A 26,428-nucleotide genomic window follows, 5' to 3' on the forward strand; every position below is an offset into this window, starting at 1 on the left:
CATTTCTATTCAACCAGTCCAGCAAGCCCATAGTCTTGGTTTTATCTTTGATTCTTCTCTGTCATGTATCCCTCAGATCCAGACCACAGCCAAGGCTTGTAGAGTCTTTTTATACAATACTGCCAAAATCCGACCATATCTCTCTGCCTCTACTGCCAAGATCCTGGTCCATGCCCTAGTGGTCTCACGACTTGATTTCTGTAACATCCTCCTGGCTGGGCTTCCTCTTTCTCACCTCCATCCTTTAATTTCTGTCCAGAATTCAGCTGCATGCATTATCACATCCGCACACCACTCTGACCATATCTCTCCTTTGTTGGCATCCCTTCACTGGCTCCCCCTCCCTTTCCATATTCAGTATAAGCTCCTACTCTCGACGTTTAAGGCCCTCCATGGGCTGGCCCCTACTTATTTATCAGATCTTCTTTCTCCTCACCTTCCCACTCGGACCCTCCACTCTGGTAATCAAGGCCTGCTGTCCCAGCCCAGGATTTTCTCTGCCCCATCTCGGATCCACCCCTTTTCACTTGCTGCCCCTCACTCCTAGAACCTTCTTCTCCCACGAGAAGCAAAGGCCATCACTTCTTTAACCAGCTTCAAAACGGAGTTGAAGACCATCCTGTTCAGAGAAGCGTTCCCAGGCATTGCGTGATTATCATTTGCTATTTGATGTTCTTTTTTGTTGCCTGTTTTATTGAAACATTTCCTGTATTGCTATGTATTATATATATATATATATATATATATATATATATTATCCTATTATTTCTTAGATTGTACACCATAGACAGGTTTACTCTTTTATATTTATTGCTTTTATGTACAGCGTTGTGCAAATCTACAACACTATATATATAATAATAATAATAATAATAATAATAGGTACATTGAAACATATACTTTAAAATTTATTTCCTCCCCAATTTTGTATTTCCAAGTATCTGTGTGTGTGTGTATGCAAACACACACACACACACACACACACACATACACACATGCAAATATTATTTACAGTCATGCAATATTAAAACATATACACATAGAGTGTGCTGGACTCTGCTCCAGCTCTGAACTCATAGAATTGTATAGACTAGGTGACTACTGCTACTGCTACTACTACTGAGAAGGTTTGATCTTTTTCAACAACCATCTGCTCACAAATCAGAACTTGATCTGGAGGCCAAACTGTGTGAGTAAGATCACACAGAAGATAAAGGGATGGATAGATGCAGAGGAAAGGTCTCTTGTCCCCAAGCTGCCTTGATAAAATTGCAGGAAAACTTCAGTTTGTGTTTTTCATAGGATTGGTTTCCACACTGATTGTCCATATGATGTCTTCAATGTAATGGACAATGGGACACTCATGGGACCATTCTAAACTTGAATGGCCTTCTGATAGATCCATTTCCATACGGATTGTGAATTGACTCTTCATTTTACAGTTACTCATCTTAGAATCATAGCATCATAGAGTTGAAGAGATCTCAAGGACCATCAAGTCCAACCTCCTGCAGTGCAGGGATACACAATCAAATCATCCCAGCCAGCCTCTCTTTAAAAACCTCTAAAGAAGAAGACTCCACTGCACCCCAACACAGCATATTCCACTGTCAAACAACTCTTACTGTCAGGAAGCTCTTCCTAATGTTGATGTGGAATCTCTTTTCCTGTAGTTTGAATCCACTGCTCTGGCTCCTATTTTCTCAAGCTGCAGAAAGCAAGCTAACTTCATCTTCAGTCTGACATTTTTTCATCTATTTAAACAGGATAATTGTATCACCTCTTTACCTTCTCTTTTGCAGATTAAACACTCTCAGCTCTCAGAGGAGTCATGGTTTCGAGACCGTTCACCATTTTGGCCGCCCTCTTCTGGACACTCGCCTACTTGTCAACATCCTTTTTGAATGATGGTGCCCTGAACTGGACTCAGTATTCCAATTAAAGTCTGACCAAAGCACAATACATTGGAGATTTATCACATGGGAAAACAGGTGTGGGTTACATGCAGTTTGAATTCATTGTTGACGGATTTTATTACACTGTCCTGTGCCTGGACAGTAGGCAGCCCATATGCAACCTGGGTTTCTCCCACAGCTTTTCAAGAATGGGATTTTCCTGTTACTTGTGTTAATGCAGCCTAGAAGAGCATTCTTGTTTTTTAGCTGTTGCACTACACTGTTGATTTATGTTCAACTTGTAATATACTAGGACTCTGAAATTCCTTCCATATGTACTGCTGTTAAGCCAGTTGTCCCTCATCCTATATCTGTGCATTTCATTTTTTTCAGCCTAAGTGCAGTACCTTAAATTTTTCCCTGCTGAAATTCATTTTGGCCCAGATTTCTAATCTATTATATTATATCTTATATGTAGTCCAGGTAAAACAGGATGCATCAAGGTTCTGAACCCCATTTGGAACTAAGACAGCTCTCTTACAACCTAGAGTAGGAGGAGGAGCACTGAAATCAAAAGTGTATTTATTATCCACATAGCAGTGGAACCACCAGCCACCCCTGCTTCCATCTCAGTCATGATGACCATCAGAGCAACGCCCTCTAGGCATGCAGGGTGATCTGAAATTAATTTCCTCCTTTTGCTTGTAGCCTTGCTAAGTGATCCACTGCAGATGAGGAAACATAAGCAAGGGATGGACCACTACCTTCAAGAACTATCAGCTGGCATTCACCTAAACCTGCTCCCACACCACGAGAAAGAAGCCTGTTCTGCTGGCTATTGGAATTCAGGTGGATCATGTTTCTACTGCTCTCCCACCAGTGACTGAAGTTGTTGCAAGGAGTTATGACAGCTTCTCTCACTGCCAGGGAGAGGTGGAAATATCACCCACCTGCATCCCTATCTCCAGCAAAGCAGACCTCCTTTTCCTGAACTGACTGATTTCTGGAAAAGTAAATGTGGGTGGTGTGGTCCAAGGGATGTTACTTAGCTATGCAAATGTAACTAAATAGACAATGTAGAATATGGGATATAATTTCCTACAGTTGATCATTGGTCCTTGAGGGATCTATTGGAGAGGCCACAGCTGGGGATTCTTGTCATAGTTAAACAATCAAGGTTTGGAGAGAAAGGCATATGAGGAACGCACTTTGCACTAAGTGGTGAGATTGAAAATGGAATTAAGTGGAATTTGAATGGACAGGGTTTCTAATAGGTACATTAGTGCCTCCCACATTAGTTCATTATAAACGCCTTACTTAGTAACAATAGCAGCCACTGTCACAGGGACATTGGACAATTAACTTTGCAGAAAAATCAAAAGGTAGAAGAGGGAAAGCTGAACTCTACATAGGCCTGATGAAACTAAATTGCTGGATTTTCACCCATATGGCTGCAAGCATTTCAGCCTTGCCTGCCTTAGACTCCCAGCTCTCAGAGATGCAGAATGGCAGAAGAATTGCTGACAGCTGTGGTTTTGATGCCCGTCTTCATCTCAGCAGGCTGCAGCACATTACACAAGGAGTCACACTGCGCCAACCCTATGCTTCCAAGCCAATGTCCCAGAGGCAGATGGTGACAAGGACCCAGGCTGTTGGTGTGTGTCATGCCAATTGGCACTTTTCCCTATCTGCAGGGAGGGTTGTTGATTTGATTAATACAACAAAAAGTATATGTGGGTGGGTGGGTGGGGGATTAGCTTCATGTTTATAAAAGAATGAAAGAAAGAGGAGGTTCAGATATGGGGGGGGTATCAGTCAGTGCAATCGCCAAGTAAAACTCTTTAGCTGAGAAATGGTAGCTGTGAGTTAGTTTCAACAGGAAAACTTGTCTCAAAATGACATGATTCAAAATATTATTTTGACAGATAATCTTCTGTCAAAATTTTATCAGGTTTTTATTTTTATTTTTAAAGCAATGAAAACAAAAGTGGCCTTAACCTAAATGTTATAATATTGAATGTGTTCTTGTTAAGGATTGCCACCAGTCAGCCAGCAAGCTATACCCCCTTTTAGTAAATTCCATTTTTTCTCTCTCATTCAATTTTCTCTCCCCTCAAATGTATGCCAGCCACTGAGCATTCTCATCCTCATGGAACTATGGTATTATTTGGGGGTGTTGCTACAGGAGTGGCAAATTAAGGACACTGACACACACACCCCAAATAAAAAAATCTGTCTCACCCAAATGAATCTTTCCTTCTGTCACCAAATTTCAAAAAACCTCTCAAGCCAAGCAGCACAGCAACAGAAGAAATTTGGGAAGCTGGGAAATGATGACTGCAATCCTTTCACTTTTGTAAGCTGCTTTGAGTCCCAAGTGTGAGAGAAAAGGCAGGATATATATATATATCAAACAAATATTGCACAACTGAGCCAACATACCAAATGCATAATGAAATATGCATGCACATGTCTTCAGAATTCATACATACATCTACACATACATCTGTGTGCAAGGACACCAAATGTACAATTTAGATGTTTCCAATCACTTCTGTAGGTGAACTTACACATGCATAAAATACCAACAGGATTCCAGTCTTTGACTTTTTTTTTCTAGTCTGGTTCTGGTATTCCTCGTAGAAATAAATCTGTGAAAAGGGAAAGTAATTGTGCACATGTTCGGAAATTCTTGGCTGTGCAGAATTTGCAGACTTATGAGGGGAAAGGACTTCTAGTACATTAGAGAGCAATCAGTGGAAGATGCTCCCAGGAGGAGTGGGAATAAATTGTAATAGAACACAGGGTCTCCTTTTGAGAACTGTCTGAAGGATTTCATCAAAACGTAGAATTAACTTATGGCAACTCTAAGTTGAACTGTGCTTAAATTCTATTGGCCTTAATATCACTCCTTCAGTGTGCAGAACTATCATGGTCCTGCAGCTGTCCTACTTTCCCCCGTTACCTTGGCTCCCATTTTTATGCCATGAAGGCTGTCTGCATGGATATCCTTCTGGGCCACCAGGCATATTCATCATCACTGAGTGTCATGGGCCAGAATGGGGACATAGAGGAAGAGTCTGATGAGGAGGCTGAAGAAAGGACCCAGGCAAGTCTTCCAGACAGAGAACAGCCTGTAATCCCCCCCCCCCCCCCCGTTGCAGAGTAGCCTCAGGCAGCACTCCCCACTCAGACATCTCAGCCAGCTCATCTTGTTGCAATGCAGCTTCAGCCAGCAGGACAAAGGCAAGACTCGCCTGCTGATGAGGCAGAGGACACAGCTGAGGTCTCAAGTCCACAATCAAGGAGAAGGAGCAAAAGGGTACAGCAAAGGCACTCAGCCAGACTGCAGGCCAAGCAGCAACAGGGAAGCTCTAATTAGGACCAGTTGGTGCCACACCATTTAAGAGCTGAGTCTGCCTAAGGCTAGTGCTGAAAGCAACTTTTCTGTTTCTTGGCCAGCGTTCCTGTCCCTGATGCCTGTTTCCAGACTCCTGAACTTCATACCTTGGATTTCCTGGCTTCTTTAACCTTTGGACTATGCTGACCTTGATTCTTGTTGCCTTCCTCATCTTGGACAGCTTGACAAATACCTTTTTCTAACAGACTCCCACAGGCAAGGGCACTTTGTAGCTGCTGGTAATTTACTACCTCTGCCTGCACTGTCAGCTGATGGATCCCTCCAGCCAGTCTGTGTAGGTATTTCGTGAATCAGGACACTGTGGATCACTCATTTCTGAGGTCACAAAGAGACACCCAGTGATAGTCATATGCTGGACACATTGTTCTGACCTCAAAACAAGTGACTCATGGCAGCAGATGACATGTTCAGCAGTCCAATGGAGTGTCCATGTAAACAGCCACTGTAGTGTAGAACTGGAGGGCTCTAGACCTTCTCAGAAGATATAGAGCAACTGGTAAGTATATAAAATTAATGTTATCCATGTTGTGTCCCAGTTCTGGTGTCTGGCCAGCCCAGACATCATCTAGACTGACTACAGCAGAACCAAGAATTGGGCCATGTGTCATCCAAACAGGACAATACCAGAAGAGAGGTAGGGGAAACATACAAGTGAACATCTCAAAAAGACTTCTGACAACAGTGATCTTCCAGGTGGGTGGAGAAGAATGATGAGAAAGAGAAGTGAGTGTCAGGAAGGATGAAGAGGAAGAATGAGAAAAGGTAGAGATATTACCAATTTTAGCTCCAGCTCTTTCCTCAATTGATTTTTAGCTGTGGCTCAGCCCACAGTTGAGTTTTGGCTCTGGTTCCTCCCACTGTTGGTTTCACCCTATGCCCACCATTGAATTTCCAAGGAAAGGTGGCTGTTCACTATAAGGAGACTTTTCCCACCCCACAGGGAACAGATTACTGTCTAATTTGAAATGACGAGACCAGACACAAATGTGGGTTGAAATAGGACCACTTTATTTGAGGAATTAACTATTTAGAACTGTTTTTTTTTAAATACTTTCAAACTTGAGGGGAGCAACCTGATGTGGGAGCGGCTGTGGCAGGTGGTCTATCCCTCAGACCACCTCCTCAGCTTCCCCTGGGCGAAACACCTGAGCTCCGAGGATAACCCAATGACTGGGTTGTTCCCCGGCCAGCTCACATCTGGAATGCCAGCCTGAGATTTCCACAGTCAACTCGTCAGATTTGACTGAGGATTATATACCAGGTCAGCCCCAAGAAGGTCTCTTTTCCTCTCTCCTTACTCACAAGACCTAAAAAGGAAGTCTGTGGCCTGTTACAGACTGCCAAAATAAAGCTGCTTCGGGTCTCTTTGGAGGTATGCTGTTTAAATGATGCATGCATCCTAAGAATCCAGAAGCTGCACCAAAGCTGCACTCCAGTGCTTAGGAATGGAGTGTGGCTTTGGCACAGCCTCCAGACTCGTAGGACCCATGCATCGTTTAAACAGCATACCTCCAAAGAGACCCGAAGCAGCTTTATTTTGCCAGTCTGTAACAGGCCTAAGAGGCCTAACCTTCACACCAAGTGAGTGCCATAAGTGTTCACCAGACTACTACATCTTCCCCCATAACCACCAGTGACTGCCTATTTAAATCCACACATGAGCCAATTTCCTATGCCAAGAACAACAGTGTGAGGTTGGTGAAAAACCCTTAGAAAAAGAGGGGAAATTCTTACCTGGCCCATAAAGCGACCACCAAAGCCATACTGAAGTCGAGGCGGGAGGGTGGGACAACAATTCTTGGAAGAGGGAGAAGGGAGGGTGGAGCAGGCTTAAATAGCCTTAGCCCCGCCAATAACTGTTCCCCCGACATAGCACAATGCTCTATGTCCAATCAAGTTACTGGTCTCATTCAAATAGACCAGTAAACTCCCATCCCAGGCATACAGCCTGGGAACATGGATAAGTATAATTGTACCTTCTCTCACTTCAACTGCTAATTTAGTAATGCTAAAAGGATAGTCTTTATTATCAGTGATTGATGCTGTATGCAGTTACTTAATTGAATTGCCACAGACAGTGCCTTTTGGCTTTCATTTCCATTTCACCTCCGTATTTAGAGCTTTTTTTATTTATATACTTTATATCCTTTATATACTCATATATACAACCTACTACATAAGGATAAAACACCATGCTTTTTATCCAGTCTCTAGTCCACCACAACCTATGCCATGATAACAAGCTGTCCTGGCATTTCCCAACCTGGTAAATTACAGATGAGTTGCTTCCTAGCTCTCAATGGCTGTGATTCTATATGACTTACTTAGCTACATAACTACCCTAGTTATGTGTGTAAGTAGCATCTCTCAACCTAACCTCACTGCCACTCCCCACTTACTGGACAGGAGACATTATGAGTGAACGGAGTCTGCTCTTTTGTCAGTCCAGAAGCTGCTGACTAATGTTTCCATCTCCCTCCCACACCTGATGTCCTGAGTGATGGGGTCCTTGTCATAATTCCCGGTTTCACCAGAGGTTGCTCATGGGAGAGAGTGGGAACATCAATCACTTGCTTCACAAATCAATCACCTGCTTCACAAGAGGACAGACTCCTGTTGCTCACAGTGGCTGCTGACTGATAAGTGTGGATTGGGTGACTTTTATGATCCAGCATGGTGTAGCGTTTTGAGTGTTGAACTACAACCCTGGAGATGAGGGTTTGCTTCCCTGCTTGATCATAAAAACCTGCCTTAACCAGCCTTAGGCAGACACACACACTCAGCCTCAGAGGAGGTCAATGGCAACCCCCCTCTGAATAAACTGGCCAAGAAACCCCCATGATAGGTTCGCCTTAGGTTTGCGATAAGTCAAAAATGACTTGGAGGCAGACAACAAAAAAACAACAAATGACTAAACCAGATACAAGTGCCTTAAACTAGTGAACCAGTTGCAAATGCCTAACTTACATTATGCAATGGTAACTGAAATAGTAAATTCTAGTAATGTTCTTTAACAACATAGCCATACACTGCTGGATGGGAATGGTGAGGAAGGCTCTAAGTTGGTCTAAGTATTTTTGGAGACTGCTGATCTGATTCCCAGCATGCTGGACTTCAGTATTGCAGTTCTGACCTCTCCTTTAATATTGGTTCAAATGTCTGGTAGTGTCTTAATTTAATAACCTACCTTCCTTCTGGAATGGGACCTAAGACAGCTTACAAAAACAGACAAGAAAACAAGAAAAAGCTAAAAACCTGATAATAAGAGAGTGAGGACACAATGTAAAAAGTTATATTAAATTTTAAAAGGTATAAAATCATTGAGAAGCATAGCAATAAAGGCAAAAATAGAGTGCGCACACACCCCAGAAAAATTACTCCCTGCAGCCAATTAATCATTAAATGTTTGCTTGAATAGACAAGTTTTATCCTGCCAGAGAAAGGAGCATTCCACAGCCTGGGAGCAGCCATGGAAAAAATTCTCTCCTGTGTCCATACTGAATAGGCCTGTGAAGGTGGTGGAGTTGAGAAAAAGATTTCCATCAAGGATCTTATGAGCATACAGGGAGAAAATGATCTTTCAGATAGTCTGGACCTAAGCTGTATAGGGTTTTCAAAGACATAACCAGCCAACCATGCAGAACATTGCATAGTTTCATAAATTCCATGAGCAGCTTTAACAAACCAAAGTCTTCTTGTTATGTTATGTTATGTAGCACAACATAACTACATAAGGGTTACACAGAAGTTAATTAAGGTTGCCAAGAATAGCATTTTGCCCTCTGTTGTCCCCTCCATTTGCGGGCATGACAAAGCTCTTTCCAACACTCATCGATCCCATAAAACAGGCAGGGATCCAGTGAGGTCTCTTGACTCTGTCAGTTGACGTCCCAGTCAAAGATACAAGGACTGGCAAACATCAGAGCTGGAATGCTAAGGGGGAAAACCCATCTCCTACAGTTCTTGGTCAAAAAGAGCAATTAGACTTTCAACACTGCTGTATGAAATATATCTAGCTGTGAGAGGTTAATTGGAAACTCTCCCTCTTCCCGAATAACCAATGAAAAAAGGTCACAGCAAGTACAAGGGCATCATCTCTTTACTTCCTCTTTAGTTTAAATTTATTTTAAATATATCCTCCCCTTCAACCAAGATGAACTCCCTATGTGACTTACAATTAAATTTTGCACAGACATTGGCCTCCCATTGAATCCTATTATTCGTCTCAGTTAGAACACACCATTGACTCAGTGGGATTTATGTAAGGATTGACTCACCATGCAGTTATTGATTCAATGGGTCTACTCAAGTTGGGCTACCCAATGGGACAATATAATTAGGTCTGTGTTGATGTTTCTGCAGGTAAATTCTCCAGAGTGATGGTGATCAGAAAACATATTCATAAATAGCCGTGTTGACCATACAGCAAAATTCAACAAATGATAGCCTTTAGGGCTGAAGGATGGGGTATAAATACATAAATAAATAATAATAATACATTCCCAAATCCACAAAATAGCAATACCTGTACTGGGTCAACTAAAAATCATGAAATAAATCATGCAAGCTTTTGAAGCTCCCTCCACTGGCTTCTTCATCAAGCTAAGGTGTTGGAAATCATACAGGAGACGGGTAAAAATGACAGTGTTAGAGGCACAGACTTACATTTTGTCTTAAGATGTTTCTTTTGTTGTCAGTTAAAATGGTTTTGAGGGATAGCTACGTAGGTAGAAGCCACTCCAATCTTTGATCATGTGGGAACAGGGAAACAAAGAGCCATAAAATCCAGGTGCTAAATTCACAACTCAATTAGCAACAGAAAAAGTAACTTCCCTTGAGATCCAGGCTTTTTCAGTCCTATGTGAGGCTACCCACCCCTTTCTTAGGTAGGGAACACTGCATTTCTCAAGAAGCCTCTAAGTTTATACTGTTGCATCTGGAAAACTTTTAGGTTCTTTATAGGTAAAGCTTGCCAAATGTAGTCTCAATGAAAAATATTTACCTTTGTTGGAGACAGAAACCTCAGAGACCTAAGTTCCTAGTGATCCAAATTTCCTTCTAAAACTTGGGTAGGCACAACAGAAGCATATGTAGATCAGTACAGAGCTGGATACTCTTAAAATTGGCAGTCACAAAACCAGCTTTTTCATTTATCCATCTAGAGGATACAGAGGATAGTTCTGTCAATGACAATAAACTATGGCACCTAACTTATCCAGTTTCAGATACAATACATTTCTAGGTAGAGGTTACTGAGATTAAAGAAGAAAAGAAAACCATCAACAACAAGGGAGCTTCCTACAGACCATTGCAAGGCAAATGGTAAAAACTTGTGCTTTACCAGAATGTTTGACTCCATCTTCCAGCAGTCCCAGCAGCATGGTTAATGGTCAGGAATGAGGTAGTTAAACAATATCTGGAGGATCACAGGTTTAATTCCACTCCTTTGATCTAAATCAGGATTGGGAATCATACAATTCTCCACATGTTGTTACCTGTGCAAGAATGTATGAGAAGGAGATTGAGACAGGCAACATCAGCAATGCTGAAACCATTAGCAGCCAATCTAAAGAAACAAAGGATCTCTCTTATATCAGGGTTAGGAATCATGACATCCTCCAGAAATTGTGTGCTTGCTAATCCCATCAGCCTTATTTTACCTAGCAGTCAATGGACCCTACTTTTGTGGCCCCTGAACTCCCTAACCCATATTATTTTTTTAAAAAATCAGCATGATTTTGGGGCAACTTTTGTTCCCAAATCATGCTGAGAGCCCCCCAGCTCTTGAAAATAGACAAAAATACCCCCAGTGTCCCAAAAGCCTGTGTGCTCCCAATAGCTCTGTTTTCCTCTACAGTTCCTTCTAAAGGGGTGGCAAGACATGATGTGACATCATGTCCTGTTGCCATTTTGAGAGGGACTACAAGCAAGTTCTGACCACAGCAGAATAGAGTGGTACCTGTTACTTTGCTTGATCTAGAGACACTGTACTTCTCTTGATGCAGCCTAGAATCAGCATTGGTTCTTTGACCACAGCAGAGATCCTATGCTGAGGATGTGCAGCATAAATTTTTGGTTATGGAACTATGCATTGAGAGGGAGCGATCAGGCAGACCCAGCAACATCAGGGATTGCCTGAAGGAAGTGGCCCCTCCCTCCTTAACTGTCATCTTGGCCTCAGAGGGAGCGATCAGGCAGACCCAGCAACATCAGGGACTGCCTGAAGGAAGAGGCCCCTCCCTCCTCAACTGTCATCTCGGCCTCAGAGGGAGCGATCAGGCAGACACAGCAACATCAGGGACTGCCTGAAGGAAGTGGCCCCTCCCTCCTCAACTGTCATCTCGGCCTCAGAGGGAGCGATCAGGCAAACCCAGCTCCATCAGGGACAGCCTGAAGGAAGAGGCCCCTCCCTCCTCAACTGTCATCTTGGCCTCAGAGGGAGCGATCAGGCAGACCCAGCAACATCAGGGACAGCCTGAAGGAAGAGGCTCCTCCCTCTTGTAACTGTCATCTTGGCCTCAGAGGGAGCGATCAGGCAGACCTAGCAACATCAGGGACTGCCTGAAGGAAGAGGCCCCTCCCTCCTCAACTGTCATCTTGGCCTCAGAGGGAGCGATCAGGCAGACCCAGCAACATCAGGGACTGCCTGAAGGAAGAGGCCCCTCCCTCCTTAACTGTCATCTTGGCCTCAGAGGGAGCGATCAGGCAGACCCAGCAACATCAGGGACAGCCTGAAGGAAGAGGCTCCTCCCTCTTGTAACTGTCATCTTGGCCTCAGAGGGAGCGATCAGACAGACCCAGCAACATCAGGGACTGCCTGAAGGAAGTGGCCCCTCCCTCCTCAACTGTCATCTAGGCCTCAGAGGGAGCGATCAGGCAGACCCAGCAACATCAGGGACTGCCTGAAGGAAGTGGCCCCTCCCTCCTTAACTGTCATCTTGGCCTCAGAGGGAGCGATCAGGCAGACCCAGCAACATCAGGGACAGCCTAAAGGAAGAGGCCCCTCCCTCCTTTAACTGTCACCGTGTATTTTGTATTGTATTCTATTGCAATTTTTATTGTACACCGCTATGATCATTGTGGAATAGCGGTCTATAAATAAAACATATTATTATTATTGTGCTACAGAATGCTTGCACAAAATGGCAACACCACATGGCTTAATGTGCAACAAAACACACAGGCAAATGAGTAACTGGATGCCAACTGCTTGAGTCATGTACTAGGAGAAATGAGGGATAAATAAAATATAAATAATAACCAACTTTGCAACGAATGTTCAAGCGAATGTACAGTCACATGCATAAGTAAGGGATTCCTATTGGCACAGTGGCTAATGGTGCTACTCTATACTGCTCTGGTCAAGCCTCATCTGGAATACTGTGTACAGTTCTAGGCATCACAATTCAAAAAGGATGTTGACAAGCTGGGCCACCAAAATGGCGAAGGGTCTGGAAACCATGCCTTATAAGGAAAAACTGAGGGAGCTGTTTATTATTAGCCTGGTTAAGAGATGATATGATAGTCCTGTTTAACTTTTTGAAGGGGTGTCACAGTGAGGATGGAGCAAGCTTGTTTTCTGCTGCTCCATAGACTAGAACACAAAACAATGGATGCCAACTTCAGTAAAAGAGATTCCGGCTCAACATTAGGAGGAACTTCCTGAGAGTAAGAACTATTTGACAGTGGAACACAATCTCTCAGAGTGTGGTGGAGTCTCCTTCTTTGGAGGTCTTTAAGTAGACGCTGGATAGCCATGCTTTGATTGTGAGTTCCTGCATGGAAGAGGGTTGTGGTCTCTTCCAACTCTATGATTCTAATGCCAGTACTACAGCCACAATGTTGTGAGTTTGATAGGGCTCCAGGGTTAACTCAGCCTTCCATCCTTTTGTAGGTCAGTAAAATGAGTACCCAGCTTATTGGGGGTTATTGGCGTATAGATTATAAACCATTTATGCTTAGTTCACTATTAAGCAGTATACAGATCTAAATGCTATTGATAAAGGAATGCTACTGCCAGTTTAAGCAGGGACATATGGATACATATCAGCCTGGGATGTATGATGGCACCACATGCACAACTCACTTTCCATGAATGTGAAATGAATGAGGGTAATGCCTATCCGACAAAAACATCCAGCTTCTTTCACAGGGGAATTTACCCATGCATAAGATCATCAACATTAATTCAGACTAGAATGCCCTTGTTCCTGAATATTGGCCAAGCTGGTCAAGCCTGATGGGAGCTGCAGTCCAACATTACCTGCAGGACCACAGACAAAGCTAGAAATATTACTTTTAAAAACAATGACTATAATGGCATTCTTGGAGCACCCTTTACCAAGCAGTGATAGGATGATGCTCTTAAGTTTCCAAGTATTGTCTAACCACTGTTTGGTTATGAATGGCTTCACAGTGCTCTAATATTCATCCCATTTAAAAGTAACTTTCAAAACACTAGCCTAGGTTTCCCATCCCTAATCAAAAGCATTTATTTGTCAGTAAGCTTATTACAACATTCAAACCGGGCATGACAGTGGCAGGTGTATCTAGTGAAGACTGTAAGTAATGAAACGTAGAAGCTGAGAACTGTAAACTGTAGAAGAACTTTAGACAGAGGACACGGGGGATGTGGCAGGCTTTAAATATTTTCTTTTGCTGTCATGCTGGAGAAAAGAATCTATTAATATATGTCTAATAATAGTATTGTGCTTCTCTGTCCACCCTGGGAGATAGAGAAGTTACATCCATGTGTTATGTTGAATTGTGTAACACCACTTGTCTATATCTGCTTTTGAAAGACAAACCTGGCAGGAAAGTAACAAATGGGTTGCATATTAGCATCCGCTAATGTCTCAGAGTGGCATTGCATGTTGCTTTCCTCTTGTTTTCTTTCTTAATTTTTGTTGTTATTGTTGCTATTTGCAACAGAGAGCCAGGGTAGTGTAGTGGTTTGAGTGTTGGACTAGACTAGACATTGGGACATCATGGTTCGAATCTCTGCTCCACCATGGAAACCCACTGGGTGATCTTGAACAAGCCACACTCTCTCAATTTGAGAGGAAGGCAAAGGCAAACCTTCTCTGAATAAATACTGGCAAGAAAATCCCATGATAGATTTGCCTTAGAGCCATAATAATCAGGAATGACTTGAAGGAGCACAACCACATTTGCCATCAAGTGAACGTTGACTTATTGGTCCAGAATCGAGAGTAGAGGCGTCCAGAGCTTCCGTGGACTCAGTTGTACTGGATCATTTTGAGTCTGTTAGTACCGAGGATGTGGACAAGATCCTCAATAGTGTTAGGAAGACGACCTGCTCTCTCGATCTCTGCCCATCATGGCTGGCAGTTCAAGGAGGAACGGCGACAACTGAGATGTTGCGCCGTATTGTCAACTCATCTTTCAGGGAGGGCCGTTTTCCATCTAATCTTAAAATGGCCATCGTAAAACCTTTATTAAAAAAGCCCTCCCTTGACCCCCTAATTCGAAACAATTATCGGCCTGTGTCACTGCTGCCATTTTTAGGTAAGGTGATCGAGAGAGCGGTTGCCTTCCAGCTACAGAGGGTCTTGGAGGATACAGATTATCTGGACCCATTTCAAACCAGCTTCCGGGCGGGCTATGGGGTTGAGACTGCCATGGTCGCCTTAGTCGATGATCACCGTCTGGGCATGGACAGGGGTAGCGTGTCCCTGTTAGTGCTCTTGGGCATCTCTGCAGCCTTCGATACCATCGACCATGGTATCCTTCTGGATCGCCTGGGGGAGTTGGGTATCAGGGGCACTGCTCTGCAGTGGTTCTGTTCCTACCTCTCAGGCAGATTCCAGATGGTGGAGCTGGGGGACTGTCGCTCCGATAAGAGGGCCCTCACATCAGGGGTCCCTCAAGGAGCGATTCTGTCCCCTGTGCTATTCAACATTTACATGAAGCTGCTGGGAGAGATCATCCGGAGACACGGGGCGCGATGTTATCAATACGCTGATGACACTGAAATAGTCTTCTCTGTTTCTCTGACTGATGCAGTGACTAGGGATGGCATCTCTCCGCTCAATGCCTGTTTGGAGTTGGTAATGGGCTGGATGAGGGAAAATAGACTCAGCCTGAATCCAGAGAAAACGGAAGTACTTGTGATAGGCTCCCCCAGTCCCGGGAAGGAAATCTGTCCACCTGTCCTAAACGGGGTCACGCTCCCTGTGAAGGACACAGTTCGCAGTCTGGGGGTGCTTCTGGACTCGTCGCTTCACTTGACTTCTCAGGTGGATGCGACAATCAGAGGTGCCTGCTATCAGCTTCAGCTGATATGCCAGCTGCGACCCTACCTGGACCGGGGGGACCTTGAAACAGTGGTACACGCACTGGTAACCTCTCGACTTGATTTCTGTAATGCGCTCTACATGGGGCAACCCTTGTACCAAACCTGGAAGCTACAGTTGGTTCAGAATATGGCAGCAAGGCTGGTCACTGGTAGCTCCAGGGCCAGCCACATAACACCTACTTTGAAAGATCTGCATTGACTGCCTATTCGCTTCCGGGCGCAATACAAGGTGTTGGTCGCTACCTATAAAGCCCTAAATGGCTTGGGCCCAGAGTACTTGGGGGACCGCCTCTCCCCATATAATCCGCCCCGCACTCTCAGGTCAGGTGGGAGAAAACTCTTGAGAGTTCCTAAGATGAGATACGTTGCGACTGCACAAAGGGCTTTCTCTGCTGTTGCCCCGCAGTCTTGGAACTCTCTCCCTGATGAGCTCCGCTCAGCCCCCTCCCTTGAGTCTTTCAAGAAAAACCTTAAGACTCACCTATTTCGCCAAGCCTTCCCCCACATGTCCTGACTGCCATTCTCTCCTGTATACTGTGTGTAGACTGTGTGATTGTATTTTGGATTGTTCATTGATTTTAATTGCTTTTAATTACTAGGAATGAATGATGGATTTTAATGATGTTTTGTATTGGGGATTTATGCGATGTATCTTGTATTTTATCATATGATCACAGGAACGGCAGTATAAAAATAAAGATTCATTCATTCATTCATTCATTCATTCATTCATTCATTATGACAAACCTATGAATGAGACATCTCCAAGATTCCTGGTGATCAACTGTCCTGCTCTGGTCTTGCAAACTCAGAGCTGTGGTTTCTTTGACTGACTCAATCCACAGCTTCAGACCTCACTGGTAAGTAAATGCCATCAGGACCAAGATGTGGTAACATTGACGAAAAGATATCTCATCAGTATTCTCACAGGACTCTGGTGAGTGAGGATAAATGGTTCTAGCTTTAGGTTGCAGGTTATTGGTCATTTGATGAGAACCAGGGATTAACACAAGGCAGCTGTGGCTGGTTTTAACGTTAGGTGAGAAGGAGACAGGTTATAGATGATTGGTTGTGGAAAGAGAGAAGAGAGTTGGTATTTTGAGCACTGAGCAGGAGATGGGATACACTGAAGGATATAATGTTGAGTTTATTGGAAGCCCAGACAATGTGACTGGCCAACTGAAGTGAACTGTCACTTATTCTAGTTTGTTCTTGCATTTCTTTAAAAATAATTTGTGTGTGTGTGTGCAAACAGTTAAATTGCACAAGATTATGATAGCGACTATCATTTTGCAAGGACTTTTAAAATTCCAAATATCACTTTAATATAACTTTATTAGATTTATAGTATCGCATTAATTTACAAGATTACAAAATATACAAAAGTAAACAATATATCATTTACACCCGTTGTTTTTGGCGTCATTACTTCCTGTCTTGTTACCGAAAATAAATTTCTTTGTGTTGAAATCCTGATTTCTTACTGCTTCTTGCCTGTATACAATACACAATTTTTTTTTCTTTTTGAAAATGGGGAAGGAACGCGGAGGTCCCTACATATCTGGACCAAACCCAAAATACCCCAAATAAACTTACTCAAACAATTGTGTATATCTCTTTGATTTCTCCAACAATATCAAACCAAATAATCCCGTTTAGAACTATTATCACTTAATATAATATACCTGGGTTTTTTCCTTCTATTATATCTATTATATTTCCTTCATATAAAAAAATAAAATAAAATTCCAAATATCAGATGGGTTGTTTGCTTCTTTTATCAATGAACCCGTCTTTCTGTGTTTGACATGTGTACACTTTGTTTCATGGGGGGGGGGGGAGTAGTTTTACACAAAATCCATATCTTGGAGAGGTTGGAATGAACAAACTTGTAATGGACAGTTCTAATCTATTGCATATCATCAAAGTTTGTAGTTTGTTATTAATTCACTGGCATTATTTGATATTGGACTAGTCCGGAAATGAAAATTGAAAATTTGATGAAGCCAAGATGCGATGTGGAATGATTGGACCAACAACACTTTCAAAGATTTGAAATTCAATTAGGATGGATTATTTTCTTAAGCAGAGAGCACAGTTTATCCCCATGAAGGTCCAGTGGCCTCTACAGAGAGACCCTGCATTTCCATAGCCCTGATCCACATGCAGCACTAAAATGAGAGCTCACAAAATGTACTTTTTTGCAAATTATTTTTAATTTATTTTTACTATGACTTCCAGAATCTCCCAGCCTAAATGGCCATTCTAGAAACTGTAGTTTTAAAAATGGTGATGCACTAGAGCTTTCTGCGACTGGAGGCTTAGGCATGCTGTTCCTCTAAAGGGCAACTGTTTCAGGGGACAAGTGGATGCTTCATTATGATATTAGGACAGAGTTTCAGCTGAAACTCATGACTGGAAATTACTAGTGCTTGTGATTCTTAATTTTTCAAGGCCGTTGGGGAGGGAAGTTGAGTGTATTTGGAATAAAAGGGCTTGTGTGCTATATGTGTGCCTTTAAATCACCTATCAACTTAGTGTCCCTATCAATTTTATAGTTTTTTCTTAGGCAAGAAATACTCTGAGGTGGTTTTGCTAGTTCCTTACCTTGAAATATAGTCTACAACACCTGATATTCATTCATGGTCTCTTATCCAAGTACTAACTAGGGCTGACCCTGCATAGCCTCCAAGATCCAATGGGATCTGGTGCTTTTAGGGTATTAAGGCAAAATGGCTTACAATCTATTTAAGATCAATATAGGCTGGAATCCAGTTAGTATCATACTCATGATTAACTTGAGGGTGTGTGTGTGTGGGGGGGGGGGGGGGTTGGAAGAGGCACAAGAGATTATTCACTTGCTCCTTGAGCTCTATTTAAAAGCCCTTTCCAACCTGCAGAATTTCTCAAGACCTACTGTATCTGATGCTGCTGTGGGCCTTAGATGTCCAGAGAACTAAGAGGGGGAGGAGAAAGCATGAGAGAAGGGAACAGTCAGTAGAAACTGCCTCCAATTCTTGCTGGAGTTCTCCAGAAAGAAAGGAAGAAGATCTGCATTCCTCTCTTTTTGAAGAACCACAACAGGGATGGGAGGAAGTTCTTAGTGCTTAGTCATGTCTCCTTCTACCTCTCTCCATCTATTTAGTTAGCATAGCAACACTTAATGGGGATCTGGAAGATATGAATGTGTGGAGTCATACGCACAATGTAGGATCTCAGTCATGGTATTTTACTGTTACTGTAAACTGAATGAAAAAGAAAGTAGGTCATGTCGTGGGCAAAGGTGGACATATTGTTGCCTTTTAATGTCCTACTCCAACACATCTACTTTTTTGTTGCAATCTACATATGAATATTAAAAATTCATATCACATAGCCCTGAATCAGCAAATGCCACTCATGTGGTGCACCCATAGGAACACCAGCTCTACACATGGAAGGATGCATCTGCCACCAACTGTGCTCCTCCAATGCCTGGTCCCAGATCAGTGTTCTCTGGGTGTTAAACATGACGTCCCCATAAAGATTTCATGCCAGTAAACTGCTGGAGTGAAATAAACAACCACCAAGTGGAAAAGTAAGAAGCAGAGGAAAGGCTTGATTAAGGAACATGGAAGAGGTAATTCACCTCCAGAGCAAACAAGCCATGCTGGATTAAACAAGATTTATTAATAAAGTGCACTTTTATTGAAGCCGGGAAATTCTTAATTAAAGAAACCAAGGAGCATCCTATTTCAGTGCATAAACATGTGTTCCTTCCCTTGAAATATAGCCTACAACACCTGATATTCATCCATGGAGGCAATAGGATCGCTGCAGGGAGAAATAAAAAGCTGAGCCATTGTTCCCTCCCCAGTTTTCTCTTTTCTTTCAGGCCAAGATCTACGGAGGCAAAAGGTACTCACCAATTTCCTTGGCCTTAACAAGGAATGATGCCTTGACACACTGAGACATCTAGCTGAGGGTGGGGGAAAGAAAGAAACCAATCATTGTGAAATCCTTAACTTTTTTTTTTGGGGGGGGGAGTAGATGTTTGTGGGGAAAACATGGTCCAGCTTCTTCAACTGAGCAGAAGTAGTAGACTTTATGCTTATGGAGCTATGAGACAATTATGCACAAAACCACTTGGTTAGCAAAAATTTTTTAAAAAAGGACTTGCACATCAATTGTCTCTGCACATGTTCAGGAGGTGTCTTGCCTCTGGTTTTTTTAAAACAACAACAAAAAATCATCATATAATCATAGATTTGGAAGAGATCTCAAGGGCTATCCAGTTCAAACCCTTTCTGCCATGCAGGAAGACACCATCAAAGCACTCCCAACAGATGGTCATCCTCTTCTTAAAAATCTCCAAAGGAGATTCTACCACTCTCCAAGGCATTATATTCCACTTACAAACACTTGCAAACATTGGATCAACTATTGTCTTCCACACAGGTGTAGGGAAAGTGGGTTGAGCTTCAAAGGACTGAGAGTATTACGGCCATACCTAACTCACATGGCCTCCTCTAATATAGAATGACATTCCAGCAAACACTGCTTAGTTTTCTTTCAGTGAATATCTTTGATAGATTTTGCATTTCCATGAATGGCACCCTATTGCATTATGCATCTTTGCTGATGGCATTCAGAGCTTTAGCATTTTGTGCCACTATCCTTTAAGCACCTTTTGTATGGAGGCAGCTTTTGTCTCATCACATTGTTATCTAACAATAATAATAATAATAATAATTAAATTTATTTATATCCCGCCTCTCTCCAAAATGCAATCAGGGCAGCTTACAAGGTTAAAATATACAATCCAAAGCTTGCTTTGATATGTGATATTCAATGTTTTTAATTTGTTGCTTGCTTGTTTTATCTAATGCTATCTTGCATTATTATCTATTGTTTTATACATATTTTGTTATTATCCTGTGGAATGTAAATAAATATCCTGTAGAATAGAATAAATAAATAATAAATGAAATGTACGCCATTGGCAGGTTTCAATTTTATTGATTTTTTAATTGTACGTACAGCACTGTGTAAATCTACAGCACTATTTAGATAAAGTTCAATAATAATAATAATAATTGATGGTTAATGAGCATCCCTCATTTTGGACACAACCACTTCAAACCAGGAACATAGAGGTGCGGAAATGCTTTAAAAAATAGGCTAGGAGAAACAACAGTGCATCTAAGAGATGAGCCACTGTGATGACAGATAAATGATTGTTTGAAAAAAAAGGCAATTTATGTCTTATCTAAATAGGAAAGAAAACGATTCTGATGAGTCTTTTGTGGGTTTTTCGGGCTATGTGGCCATGTTCCAGAAAAGTTTCTTCCTGACGTTTCGCCAGCATCTGTGGCTGGGCCACAGATGCTGGCGAAACGTCAGGAAGAAACTTTTCTGGAACATGGCCAGCCCTAAAAACCCACAAAAAACTATGGATACCGGCCATGAAAGCTTTTGACTTTACATTAGATCCTCTAACCCTTGTGTGAAGAAAAAGAAAAAACAGGAGAAATAGTGCAATGGCTATTTAAGGCTGAGACTGTAGGAGGACTGAAAGAAACAAAAGGGGGAAACTGTGACACAAGAAAGACAAAACTGGGGAGGGGGGAAATCAGGTCAACATCAGTCCTCCTCAAATCAGGTGATCATGAAGTTTGAAGAATGAGAACACTGATATTAAGTCACAAAATACACTTAAAATTCAAACAGCACTGCAAGACATTCTTGCAAAATTTCAGAGGTCTTTTTCCCCCTATCTTTCTTTGTCGTTTGGTTGCCATTGCAGCAGTTGCTCTAGAGTAGACATAGAAAGAATATTCCCAAGCATTTATTTCCCAGTCACACAATGAAATTCCAGTTTATGGGGATCCTATGGAGTTTATCAGACAAGGGAAATTGGAAGTATAATCCAATGGCAATCTGAACGCAATCATGGGGTTTAACGTTACTGCGTGATAGACTGCCACATGCAAATTCAGGCAATGGCATGCTATTTTCTGGCAGTGGGAAGGCAATTCGTATTCACATAAATTCGCTGAACTAGCAAATTCACGTGAATGCATTCTGGCCCACTTTCTTTTCATTCGAAATTAAGAGAAATTCCTCACGTGTGATAAAGAATGAGAGACTTCTAATCCTGGTCACAACCTGCCTTGTTCAGATCTTGCAAACTCAAGACAGCTGTGATTTCTTGGATGAATCAATCCAACTGTACAGTGTTCTCTCTCTTTTTCTGTTGCCTTCCACTTTACCAAGCATCATTGTCTTTTGTAAATAAATGTGATCTATGGAAATAGCCAGTAAATCTACATCTAGCCACCATCCAGCATTATAATCTTTGTTGTTGTTATCTGTTGACCTTGACTTACAGTGATTCTATGAATGAAAGACCTCCAAAACTGCATTTGGACAGGAGAAATAATCTGTTTGAGACCACTTTAACTGCCATGGCTTAATGCTATGGAATCCTAGAATCTGTAGTTTTGTGATATATTTAGCCTTTTCTATTTCCATAGCACTGAGCCATCACAGTTAAAATGGTGTTAAACTGGATTATTTCTTTAGTGTGGATGCAGTCCAAGCAGCCTTATCCCTGTTTATCAGATCTTGCAGACTCAGAGCTTTGGCTTCTCTTATTGAGTCTATCCATCTGATATGTGGTCTCCCTCTTTTTCTACTGCCTTCTACCTTCCCAGACATTATGGTCTTTTCTGGTCAATCATGTTTGCTCATGATATGTCCAGAATATGACAGCCTCGGTTTAGTCATCTTGGCTTGTAGGGAGAATTCAGGCTTGATTTGCTCTAAGATTCATTCGTTTGTCTTTTAGCAGTCCGTGGTATCTGCAGAACTCTCCTCCAACACCACATTTCCAATGAGTTGATTTTCTTCCTGTCATCTTTCTTCATTGTCCAGCTTTCATAACCCTACATAGAAACTTTATCTTAGGGACTTCCTGACAGGAAAAAAAGAACACTTTGGGGGAAATATAATAGAGCACTGAAACTTGGAGGAAGTTTTCCGTCAGTATTTGAATGTTCCAAGGTGTTTCAGAGGATTATGTTACACAGATAAAAAAACAACAAACACATGATCCTGGAACCAACATAATTTTTATGGGTTTTTTCGAGCTATGTGGCCATGTTCTAGAAGAGTTTCTTCCTGATGTTTCACCAGCATCTGTGGCTGGCATCTTCAGAAAAACCAACATAATGCTTGCATAGTTTACTCTTATGTAATTAAGTGGTTGCAGTGTGCAGCCCTTCTGCTAAATATTGGCAATGTGCAACTGCATGTGCATGATATAATGTCCATATTCAGTATGGACTTAATTTGGAAATTATATAATGACTAACAAAGTGTAACCACATCCTAATGGAACCTATGCATACAAAACAAAAACAACAACAGGATATCATCCATTGTTTTGAGGGGAAGGGAACCATCATGCTTTTCTACACAATATAGTTCCTCAGAACACTTAGGTTTGCAGAAATATGGAGAGAATAACTGCAGAAATAGTCCTGTTTTCCATCAACAAAGAAATTATTGTTATTGTCTTTAAGGAGGCATTTGGTGACACCAGAGAGAGCTTTTAATGGGGAAGAGATGTAGGGTTTTTAAAATAATATACTTCATCTTGTTTTAAATACCTTTTAATGCTGTTTTAATTTGTATTTCTAAATTTATCTAATTGTATTTTAACATTTATAAATTTCAATTGTATAGTGTTTTTAAGGTGTTGTACATCATCCTGGGTCCCACACTAGGAAAAAGGAGGGATATAAATTAAGTAAATTAAACTAAAATAAATAAATCTTTGTATGAAATGTCTGAATAGTCCAGGATCTGCACCTCACTCCAAAGTAGTCAATTTAAGCTCCAGCTTGGCAGAGGGTTGAAACTTTTCATCAGCAGAGATCAAGAACAAAAGGAGCAAGAAGGAGCTGAGCAATTAATATTACAAAGCAGCACAGGCTAAGCCTGGCAAGAATAGATTTGTAATAACATTTCAATGACATCATCTTGAGTTAATGTTTGCTCTGGCAAGTAATGCTATTTAGACATATAGTGTGGCTATGTTCAGACTTGTCAACTTTCAGGCCTTTGCAAAATAATGAAAGGGGTGGGGGACCTGCTGAAAACAATCTGGAGAATAATAGAAAGAGGCTAACTAGAAGGCTGTGTGGGGAAAGTTCCCCAATAATGTTTGCCAGTTGTTCCTGTAGGAATTCCTGCAAATTCCACAAATATAGCCATTAAACTGGTTATGGATAGAGAAAATTATGGGAAAACTTTATCCTGATGAATTTTTTACCTGTTCCCCAATTTCCCAGCAGTTTTCTTAAACTATAAAAGAAGCTTCTGTGTTTTTACTTCATTCTCACAATGTTTTAGAGGTGTGGGATTTTTATACCAGCCTTAGCATGATCATGTGTCAAAGAGCGCAATGGTTTTTCATTTCCACTAGATGCTGCTCCATCTTTCTGCAACCTTCCCAATACTGAAGAACTGGGGTAGCGCTGTGCTATGATGTTTACACCTGGAATTAGGATTGCTAGATGTCACAGATCAACCTCACCTTGTCTTGTGAGCAGGAGGGAAGTTGGCCAAAATTAGTGTCTCCCCTCCTTTGCTGCAATTTAGGTGAGCTGAGGACTAAGGGAGAAGAAGAAGAAGAAGAAGAAGAAGAAGAGAGAAAATGGAACATTTTCAAAGGAGCTGAAAAAGTAGGCTGCCAGAGGATTAACTGAGACAGTTGGAAGGTATGCATATTTCATAAACGTTTGGAATCAGATCAGGCATGTATGCTGCACAACCAAGGATGAGTCTGCTCCACCAAAGAAAAACCCATATACAGTTTTGGAATGGAAAATGCCACAACTATTTATTGATTATTGCTGCAGTTAGTTGGCACGTGCATGGGATTGAATCCAGACATTGGCCAGCCAGCCTGCTACCCAATAAGACCAAATCTCTGGCCTCTGCTAGAGAATAGAAGTGGGACAATGCAAACTTGTCCGAATGGTAGTCCTCCCAGGCAAGAACCCCTGTGCCTTCCATTGAGTGGGGGTGCTGGATATGCAGCAAACTACAAATCCCAAGATTCCACAGGATGGTGCCATGCCATTTAAAGTGTTACCAAGCTGCTTTATTTCTGCAGTGTATTAATACCCTCTGTCTCTTGAAGTTTTCATTTTTCTTTTTCTCTCTCTTCCTTTGGCTAGTCCTGCAGGACATGCACTCCATCTTTCCCACATACACAGCCTCACATACATATGCACATATCTCCACAGATCCACATCCAAATTTCAAAGGTGATATGCATATTGTTTAGTTGTCATGACAACAATCTCTCTCAGCTGCTCTGCTTTGGGGTTAACCTTTTCCTTAAAAATGTAGAGAATCTTGCTTCCTTTGCTTACTTCACATATGCTAAAATGTCATCAATAGCAAAGTCTAAGTATATATTGCCAAGTGTTACATCTGTTACATAATAACATTTTATATAGCTCTTATCAACAACAAACCAAACCAAATTCTCACCCATCCCTCAATCTGAGGTCATCATTCCTCTACCACAGATTTCAACTGTCAGGTTTCAGTGTCCATATCATGACCAAATATAATAGTCCCATGGTGCAGTTCTGTATAAAGATCTGAAAGGTAGTCAGGTTGGTACATATCCTGTATTCTGTTGGTGTGGGCGGGTGGATATAGATGCATGCTTCATCCAGTTCAATAACTCCTTCCCCAGGCAACACATGCATAAAATTTCTATTCCTTTCCTTGTTTTTATGTGCCTTCAACTTGACTCCAGCTTATGATAATGCTATCATAGGGTTTTCTTGGCCACATTAATTCAGAGTTTTCTCACTGCCTTTTCACCATAGACTGAGAGAGGGTGACTTGCCCAAACTCACCAAGTGGATTTTCATGGCTGAATGAGTTTTTGAACCATGGTCTCCTGCAGTTCTAATCCAACACTCAGTGTACTCAGATCTTCCTCTTTTTCTTCATTGAGGCAAAATACTCTCTGATCTCAGCAGGTCCACCACTGCATACTTCAGGGGGTGGGTGTTTCAATGGGTTTCCTTCAAAATTGCATGAACAATAATTCAAGCCCCAGTCCAGATGAACCAGATGACCAAAACTGGATGGAAGTTCCTTTAGCTTGTTGTGGCCCAACCAGAGGGTACTCAATGACTTTAAAGAACAGATACCCCTTGGCAAATGCTTGAGGGAATTGAAAAGCAACAGGAGGGTCTCCAATTTCTGTAGCTGGTGGATGCGGTCAGGGATGGTGCTGATGTGGTTGTCGGCGGCATCTAAGAAGACCAAGTTCCACAACTGACAAAGAACTACTGGAAGCTCTGCCAGGCTGTTGTTAGCCAAATGGAGGCTGCGAAGTCTCTGGAGGCCTCCAATTTCCTCAGGCAGAGACGTTAAGCTGTTGTTACTGAGAGTAAGTCTTTCCAACTTGGTTAACAAGCCAATCTCAACAGGGACTTCTTTCAAGTTGTTGGAGTCCAGGTAGAGCAGGGTTAGGTTCCTCAAATGGCCAATTTCACAAGGGATGAGATCCAGCCTATACCTCAAGCAGCTCTCTCGTTCTGGGCTCATTTCTAAAACTTGCAATCCTTCTAGTGCAAAGAGCTGGCGAGGGACTGACATCAACTCCTTGCCTTCCAACTTGAGTTTTTTCCCACCTTCATGCTGAGGGTCACGTTCTAGCAGGTATTTCCACTGAAGATCCGAGCTGAGAGGTGGGAAAGTGCTGTAGGCTAGTTTCAT

The 26,428-nt window shown here is 42.0% G+C and overlaps 1 protein-coding gene across 1 annotated transcript; it reads right to left on the minus strand.

Annotated features, from left to right (window-relative positions):
* Nucleotides 1-24,758: 24,758 nt before the first annotated feature.
* Nucleotides 24,759-26,428, minus strand: LOC149317673 (uncharacterized). The gene has a single exon (XM_089518961.1). It carries the CDS (start codon nucleotides 26,426-26,428, stop codon nucleotides 25,631-25,633), a length of 798 nt encoding a protein of 265 aa, XP_089375087.1. The 3' UTR covers nucleotides 24,759-25,630.

Source organism: Sceloporus occidentalis, unplaced genomic scaffold, assembly GCF_023333645.1.
Source record: "Sceloporus occidentalis isolate IW3139 unplaced genomic scaffold, rSceOcc1.0.p SCAF_3, whole genome shotgun sequence".
In the NCBI taxonomy this organism is placed as follows: Eukaryota; Metazoa; Chordata; class Lepidosauria; order Squamata; family Phrynosomatidae; genus Sceloporus; species Sceloporus occidentalis.